Consider the following 8,798-nt stretch of genomic DNA (forward strand, 5'->3'; position numbering starts at 1 on the left):
GGATATATATATGCTCTTCAATTGCACACACAAGACGCCGGCGCACGGTGTCGTGGTCAGTTAAGTCATGAAGTTACCAAAAAGGCGATTAAATCTGCCTTAAAACTGTGCATGCATGTAATATATTTGATATGAGTCACATTTAAGAACATGTCTCTGAAATGGTTTTCAAAACTGTCCCGGAGCAGCCCAGCACTGCCTCCAGTCCCTCATCTAACACACCCGATTTAACTCGTCAGCTCATTAATAGAGACTTTAAGACCTGAAGTGGGTCAGAAAAGGTAAAAAGAGTTAAGAGAAAATATGGTGAGTGTCAGATCTGCGTCACGTTCAGCAGCGGCAGCTCTTAAAGGAATATCAGCCAAAATAACCTAATAACCAGCTGCCGTGATGTCTATTATTTATTGAAAAAAAAGAGGAAAAAATAACTTTTATAGCTTTAAGGATTCATCTATATTTAATTTACAATTTAGTGTTTGATAACTTCAATTAATTCAAAATTCAAAATGTCAATTTCTGTATATTTCTGCTGAAGTGCACAGGTAAATATGACATTTATTATAATGGGTTTATGTGAAGATTGTTTTAAGTTCACTTAAATTAGAAGTTATTTTTAAAGTCTAATAAATGTTAAGATTGTATCTCTCAATTATACTGTAATGTTGAATGGTTATAGTCAATGGTTAAATATTGGGAGGGGGGGCAATTTCATAGAGAAATTAGTATTGGTATCATTGATACTGGCCTTCAGTCATAAAAAAAGATGCCATTGAACCAATATAAAAAAAAATACTGTCTTTGTTGTTTGTAAATTAATTTGAAGATTGAATGTGAAATTATTGCAATATAAAAGTATATTTAAAAAACTTTAACGTGGTGATTAATTGCGATTAATTTCAGAAAAAAATTGCAAGTAATTATTTTGTTTTAATCGATTGACAGGACTAATATATATATATATATATGTATATATGTATATATGTATATATATAAGTGTGTGTGGACAGAGTTTGGACAAATAACTGAACAAATGTTGTCTGTGACTTAAGTTACTCAATATTAACAGTTTTGTTGTTGTAGAAAAACAAATCAAACTCACAGTTGATCTGAAAGTGAGAATGAGCATGATTGGACCACATCCTGAGCCGAGCCTGTTCATGTGATTTTGCTGTACTTTTATATAATTAATAAAGTGCCTCCATTTAATTTAACAACTTAAAACAGCACATTAGCAGTCAATCTATCAAGCAAATGTGAATGTCAGAGCGATCTCCTGACAGAAGGTTCCTCCAGTTCCTGATCTGAACATCCAGCCTCAAACAGTGTAGCAGGTGTTAGCAGAAGTTCAGCACTGACTGCTGCTTTCGCACTTTCCTCATGTTAACACCCTCGAGTCTTTAGACGGGTGCTGAATGGACATTTCCAATGTCTAACTTTGAACTCAGCATTTATGAAAATAGATGCTGCTTTAAAATAGTTTCAACTGTTGAGCCTCATCTGAATTGAAACGTATTTCATCAGATTATTAGCAAATCGCTCAGCAAATGCATTGCGTGTCTCAAGTATTATCAAATTTCACTTCATTACAGGAGCTAGATGCATGTGATTCGCTGCCAAATGAGATGCTAATCGAACCAATTGTGTAATTAGTGAGACCAAAATCTGGCCAATGGCAAATCAGGACTGATGCTCATGGTTTTGTTGACAGACAACAGCAGCCACTATCTGCAGCTGGCAGTCGTGCTGATTAGATAACATTATGAAAGCCTTGATTGGATTCAGTATCAGCAAATGTTTTTGCTTTTCTCTCTATCACACTGGACAGAAGTGATTGCCACACGATCGTTGGTGCTTGTTGAGCTTTTGCAATTGCCAATGCATTTGAAATTGTATTTTGTAAAAAGTGCCAGATGACACATTCAGATGGAACAAAATAAATCTTGACAGACTATGTGCTGCGCATTGGGACAAAACTGAATTACATTAAAGAAATAGTTTACTCCAAAATTAAAATTTACTATTCACATGCCCTCATGCTATTCCTGTATTTTTTATTTCTTCTGTGGACAAAAAAAGACACATAAACCTTACACTCAAAGCAAATGTGAATTTGACTTTTAGAAATTTATTAACACTTTACTTATAAAACTATCTAAAGATGTAACCATGAATAAATGGATACATAATGAATGGAGTATTATAATATAATACTATGAAATTAAATACAATCTAAATAAAATAAATATTAACTTTATTTATTTATTTATTTCAACTAGTTACCAAGGCAACATTTCTAATTTGAATTTTGTTGATGTGCACAAATAACTGAATTAAAAATACTAAAATAAAAAAAAAAAATAGTATTTCAATGATACTAAAAATAACACTGAATGTATACCTGTGGTTAAAGTTATTTATGATATCATATAATCCATTATGATGTGCATTACAAGGCATACTATAATGTGTTTTATAATACATTATATTTAAAGGCTTTCTAAATTTTCATTACATATAAAGGTATTTCTAAAGAGAATTTGAGCGAGTCTGTTGAGGTGATCATGCACATCTTACCACAACAAGCCAAGCATAAATTCAATTAAAGATTATTGTATAATAAAACATTAACATTTTGTAATTATATATTTGTGATATGGTAATAAATTGATAATGACAGTATTTGTTTTGTCAATGTTCCATCTGATAATGATCCTAATGAAAAGTGCTCCAGCAACCTCTGTTGCTATGGTTACCTCCTCAAGTGAAAGCACTTTCTGTATGCGAGTGTGTGTGTGTGTGTGTTTACCAGCAGGAGAAAAAAACACACACTCTGTGACTGCTTTTTAAATTAACTTTTGTGGTTACTGTAAGTTTGTTTGAGAGAATATATAACCGTCTGCTTAACAGTCGAAAATAATCTTCTGCCACTAAACCACTGAGGCGGTTTTGTCGTGGTCCTCACTCACGGTCTGCTCTGCTCTGCAGGGAGTTTGCACGTTGGAAGGTGAGGAACACGGCCATCGAGAGGCGGGATCTGATCCGGAATCCTCTGCCCTTGATGCCGGAGTTCCAGCGCAGCATGCGGATGCTCGGACGACGGCCGTCCACGCAACAGTTCATCGACACCATCATCAAGAAATATGGGACGCACATCTTGATCTCAGCCACGCTGGGAGGTGAGTGCTGCCACCGACATATGCACAGCCATCTTATTATGGATTCATATTGAATGCAGACTCAATGTGATAGAGGAACATGGATATTTCATGCAGTCTGACTGTAGTGGTGCCTGCCTAATTTGACAAAGTGCACATTACAACCAAGTAATAGACTAGTTTGCACCAAAATATTGTTTGGTTTTAAGGGCACTACAGGTGAATAGGGTAAAAACTTTAACTAATAGATATCATCCTACTTTCCCCAGTTGATTATTCACTATTAATTGATTGTTTTGTATTATAAGTTTTCTGAAATGTTATGTTTAAGTATGCAACTGAGGCATTATCTAATTAAATATGCATACAAATTTGCATATACGTTTCCAGAACAGTAATCTGAAACTTATTATTATTATTATTATTAATTGTTTGTTTCTTTATTTTGTACTTTAATATGTCAAAAGAAACAAAGTTGTTATTTGTTTTGTTTTGTTTTTTTCTCTTTTCATCATCCTGTTAAATTCAAAAATACTGTCAAGAGACAGAAAAAAACCCAATACATATTCATCATGTTTTTAGGAAATTAAATATTGTATAAAATCAGGCAAATGTTATATGAACAAACCGATGCAAATAGATAAAGTGAAAAAAATATATAAAGTGTATGATGCATGAACAAACGCTTAAGTAAAATCTTTCAGAATATGAATATGAATAAAACTGTAACATTTGGTGAATAAGTGTTGCTGAGATATGTATTGTAATTGAAATCTAGAGATACAAGTAGATAAAGTGCAATAAATAAATAAATACTTAAATGTGTATTTTTGGGGTATTTTATACCCAATATAATAAATTCTCAAAATGGAGTAGTGCCTGAAACAACAATGTTTTTCTGTAGTGTATCACCTTTAGAGTGGATAAGTCTATTTATTTTCCTGTCCTAACTATGCTCAGTTTTATTGTTGCTATATCTGTTTCTGTGGTTCGTGAGATTCAGTGCTGTGGAACGTTTGAGAACGAATCGTTCTGTTAATGTCTGTAAATGCCAATTCATAATCACATTTTGTGTGTTTGTGCGGGGCAGAACATATTGGTTACGTATATAACCCTCGTTCCCTAAAGGAGGGAACGGAGACGTCACGTCAGTGACTGACGAATTGGGATCTCGCTTAGAGAGACCAATCCACTTGTCATGGTCAGGTCATGCTTCTAGGTGCTGTCCATGAACTGTCCATGCACCTCCGGGAAGAAAGGCACCTAGGCGGGGTGCTGAGAACCAGCGCGAGCCACCCCGAGAAACTAATCGTCCAACCTCGAGGGCCCGGGACGCGGTGGAAGTTTCCACTCGAGCCCTACCCTCTCGGCGGCCCGGAAAAGCATAGCCGGCATCTCTGGATCCGATTCAGGCCTTGCCACCGTCCCGGAGGGCTGCAGCGCAGCCGAATCTTCCTCTCCAGAGAGCTCTCCCTCAGATGCAGTGATTGACATCTGAGCGTTGGTTCCCTGAGGGGTTTGCCACCACTCTAACCCTCAGACCACCCGTGCTACTGCCCGAAGTAGTCCACGACAGGTTGCTGCCAGGACGAACACTAGATCGCGGCAGAGGCAATGGAGCCCCTCCCCCCTGGAGGAAACGGAGCCTGGCCTGCAGCTCTGAGATGGTCATCTTCCCGCAATGGGAACATGACTCATCCGCGAACGCCACCTCAGCGTGTTGTGCTGGGATGATTAGCAAACCTCCTGATGGCTGATAGGAGCATAGCAGTGTCCGTTCATGTACTAGAAATCCCTACAGTGCTGAGATACACATGGGAAATGGCCGCTTGCAGCACGACAGGGGTTTAGTGCAGCCGACACAGGAACGACCACCGCTGAAGCACCGTCCGCCAACACAAAAAGCTCCCGAGAGTGCGCTAGACTCGTGACGAAGTAGATTGTTAGGAGCAGAACGATGTTGTCGCTCGGCTCCGAAGCAAAATGCTGGTATGCATTGCACCGGCTGCCTTTTTATGCTCACGCTGTGATCAGCGACAGCTGGATGCAATCATCGCATGCCAATATGCATTGGCTCGTTTAGTTTACACTCGAAATGGATTGGTCTCTCTGGCGAGATTCCCAATTCGTCGGTCACGACGTGACATCGAGAGTGACTGACTGAAAGGGCATTTCTTATTACTAAATTCAGAAAAAATGCTGGTTTTAATTATTGGACCTAAAACCTCCCCATGTAAAAACTTAGAATACTGCCTAAGTCTTGATGGATGTTCTATAACATCCTCTTTGTCAGTCAAGAACTTGGGTGTGTTATTTAACAGCAACCTGTCATTCGAAAGTCATATTTCTAGCATTTGTAAATCTGCATTTTTCCACCTAGTGACCGACTGAAAGGGAACGGAGTCTGATATCCTTTTTGTCCTTTAAGGGCTCAGTTTCTTATAGATACGCAGCTGTCAAGTGTAATTGCTCTGGCAGTCTGTCGTTTGGCTTTCAGAGGGAATTTGTATTCAGGAGTTGGAATATTATATCAGTTCTGGCTTTGTGGTTAAACTTGATGCTCTAATTATGGCATAGAGAAATTGAATAGTAAGAAGGAATATGATGCTGGACTGTAAGAACAGAATAAAACCAAATGCAGTGCAGCCAATGGAGGTGCTTATTCTTTCACTGTCTCTATAGTTATGTGTGTCCCAGTGTTATTTTAGTATCATTGAGATACTATTTAGCTTTTGTTAATATTTTCAGTCAAATCTTTTTTTTTTTCTGTTTTCACTTTAATTTGTTCAAGTTTAGTCATTTTGTTGTTTTTGTAATTTGTATCTCTAATATCGTTTTGTTATTATTATTATTATTATTATTATTATTTATTTATTTATTTATTTGTGTCTAGTTTTATTTATTTTTGTCATTCAAGTTAAGATAAACAAAATGAGAAATTCTACATTGGCAACCTATTAAAATAAAATAATTTTTAATTAAAAAAAATTAGTTAATTATTATTTTGTTTCAAGTAAATGTCTATTTATTGTTTCAGTTTTAATAATCTATAACAATCTGGGTGTGTCCCTGTCATAATTATATTAAATACAATTTAAATAATATATTTATATGTAGTTTTATGTATTTTCTAAGACAATTCTGTTATACTGTGACATTTCCCTCATTAAAAATATTCAAAAGTATTTTGCTTGGAACAAAGAACAGTGATATTAACATACATAACATACATAACGTGGTGTGATGGAACGATATTTGCTAGATAAATATCTTTTTTACACTTCAGAGACTTTTAACTCTGTGTCATTGAGTTAGTCTCTGTTTCTGGTGCTGCTGAGGGAGATTTTAATGCGCAGTTTTCTGAGAATGGGCTGTACGGCTTCATTAATGGTTTCTCTGTCTCTCATCATGTCTCAGTGTGTCAGTAAATCGCGTTTGCTCTAGGGGTCATAAGACACGATAACAGGCCTGAGGTCAGTGCTCTCAGTGTCAGTCGTGCGTTTTACAGTGTGTCATTATGTTGGCAGATAAACATGAGCGGAGAGCACACACACACACACTGCCGAGAGGATGATGCCGTCTGATCCACATTAAAGCCAGCATGTGTGTCAAGCATCTGTGTGCTTCTGTGAAAGTCTCTGAACGCTTTGGCAATCCCACCATGTGGGACTCAGCAGAACACAATGTCTCAGAGTACTAAAGAGACATGAACACACCACTACAACTAGGGAAACACTAGCATCAACATGTTAAAATGCTCCATTATCAATCAATCAAGGGTATAGCACAAAATAAAATAAAATAAAATAAAATAAAATAAAATAAAATAAAATAATAAAATAAAAAATATCTAAAGCTAAACAAACTGCTACCTAAACCTTAACAAAAACTAAATAGACATAAATAAATATATAAACATATAAATAAATAATTACATACATACACAAAATTTAATTTTTAAAACCGTAACTAAAACTAAATGATAACATAATATAAAAAATATAAATATAAAATATATATAAACAATAAAAGCTAATTCAAAATATTTTTATATTTTGACTAAAACATTTTACTACATTTTTCAGTTATCCATAGTGACATTCATTCAAAATAAAATAAAATAAAATAAAATAATAAAATAAAAAATATCTAAAGCTAAACAAACTGCTACCTAAACCTTAACAAAAACTAAATAGACATAAATAAATATATAAACATATAAATAAATAATTACATACATACACAAAATTTAATTTTTAAAACCGTAACTAAAACTAAATGATAACATAATATAAAAAATATAAATATAAAATATATATAAACAATAAAAGCTAATTCAAAATATTTTTATATTTTGACTAAAACATTTTACTACATTTTTCAGTTATCCATAGTGACATTCATTCTATATATCTATACACTATTTTTTTTTTGTTCCTGTTGGTATCTCACCAAATTAATTGTTATACTCAAAACTATTGCATGTTATTAACAGTTGATTAAAATGTCATCAGTTAACATGCTTGTTTGTTTGTTTACGCTGACGAATGTGTAACAGCCTTTGGAATTACAAATGGTTTTCATCCTTAAGCGTTGAGCAGGTCAGCGGCTGTGCTGTTGGTCATTACAGCATTTATTGGTCATTATAACCGTATAGAGTTTATTGCAAAGCAAAGAAAAATTAAATGGCGACTAGACGCAGTGTTCAAGGGAATCCGTGGACACGAAAGCCCTTGCCCTCTGTCACCTACACGATACGACCATAAAACCCAATGGAAAATCGATAGAAGCAATATGCCTGTTCCAGTCCAGAGAACCACAATAAATCACAAACCGCTGTATAATCCAGAGAAACGCAAGGCTAATACCTGAGCGCGCCTCATAATATCTGTGATTACAAATGGTGCGAGACGCTGCTGTTCAGGCATGTTGGGAAACATAAAACCTCAGATTGTGATCGATAAGTGTGGTTATGTGCACGCATGCAGTATGTTGATATCTATCAGAAATCAAGAAATCGTGAAAAGAAAAGCAGCTAGAATGCCAGTAAATGCATATAAATTAAGGCACTACTTGGGTTTTACTTTACAATTGATGACCTTTAACTGATGACACGTGACCTTTAGATGACCTTACGTGTTGTTAGGTTATTAATCATAATCCGAGACTGTGCATGTAAATATGCAATAGAAGTGTCCTTTGCCATGTCACAACATGCCTTCAGCGGACAGATACAATTTCTGACAGTTATATCTTTCAATGTATGACTTATGACTTATGTCTTTCAATTTAAATTTGTTTTTACTTTTATGTAAATACATTTGGTAGATGCTTTTACCCAAATTGCATTTAAGATAGGCATAAGTTAATATGTTTACTGGGAATCAAACCGATTGAATTTAAAATGTGTGTGTGTATATGTGTGTGTATATATATATATAATATATATATAAGGCCACTCAAGTGTACTTAAAGAGAGGCAGTTTAATGACTGTTTTTTAACAGACTTAAGAGACTTAAGTTTATTTGACATTATTACAAAGTGCACTTTTTAAAATACATTTTCAATCATTTCATCTTTTGGTGTGCTTTAAAGAAATACACATATTTAATAAATTTAAAATATATAAAATGTGTTGACTA

At 35.0% G+C, this 8,798-nt stretch overlaps 1 protein-coding gene across 1 annotated transcript in view; it reads left to right on the forward strand.

The window, feature by feature from the left end:
* LOC107674904 (BMP/retinoic acid-inducible neural-specific protein 1-like) overlaps positions 1 to 8,798 on the forward strand; it is a gene marked incomplete at its 3' end in the record, with an annotated part of 166,845 nt that overhangs the window by 88,156 nt on the left and 69,891 nt on the right. The window contains exon 3 of the mRNA XM_016469048.1: positions 2,986 to 3,176. Within this exon, the coding sequence (XP_016324534.1) occupies positions 2,986 to 3,176 (191 nt within the window). The remainder of the gene's footprint in view (positions 1 to 2,985; positions 3,177 to 8,798) is intronic.

The sequence above is a fragment of the Sinocyclocheilus anshuiensis genome, unplaced genomic scaffold, assembly GCF_001515605.1.
Source record: "Sinocyclocheilus anshuiensis isolate Anshui unplaced genomic scaffold, SAMN03320099.WGS_v1.1 scaffold1045, whole genome shotgun sequence".
Taxonomy (NCBI): Eukaryota; Metazoa; Chordata; class Actinopteri; order Cypriniformes; family Cyprinidae; genus Sinocyclocheilus; species Sinocyclocheilus anshuiensis.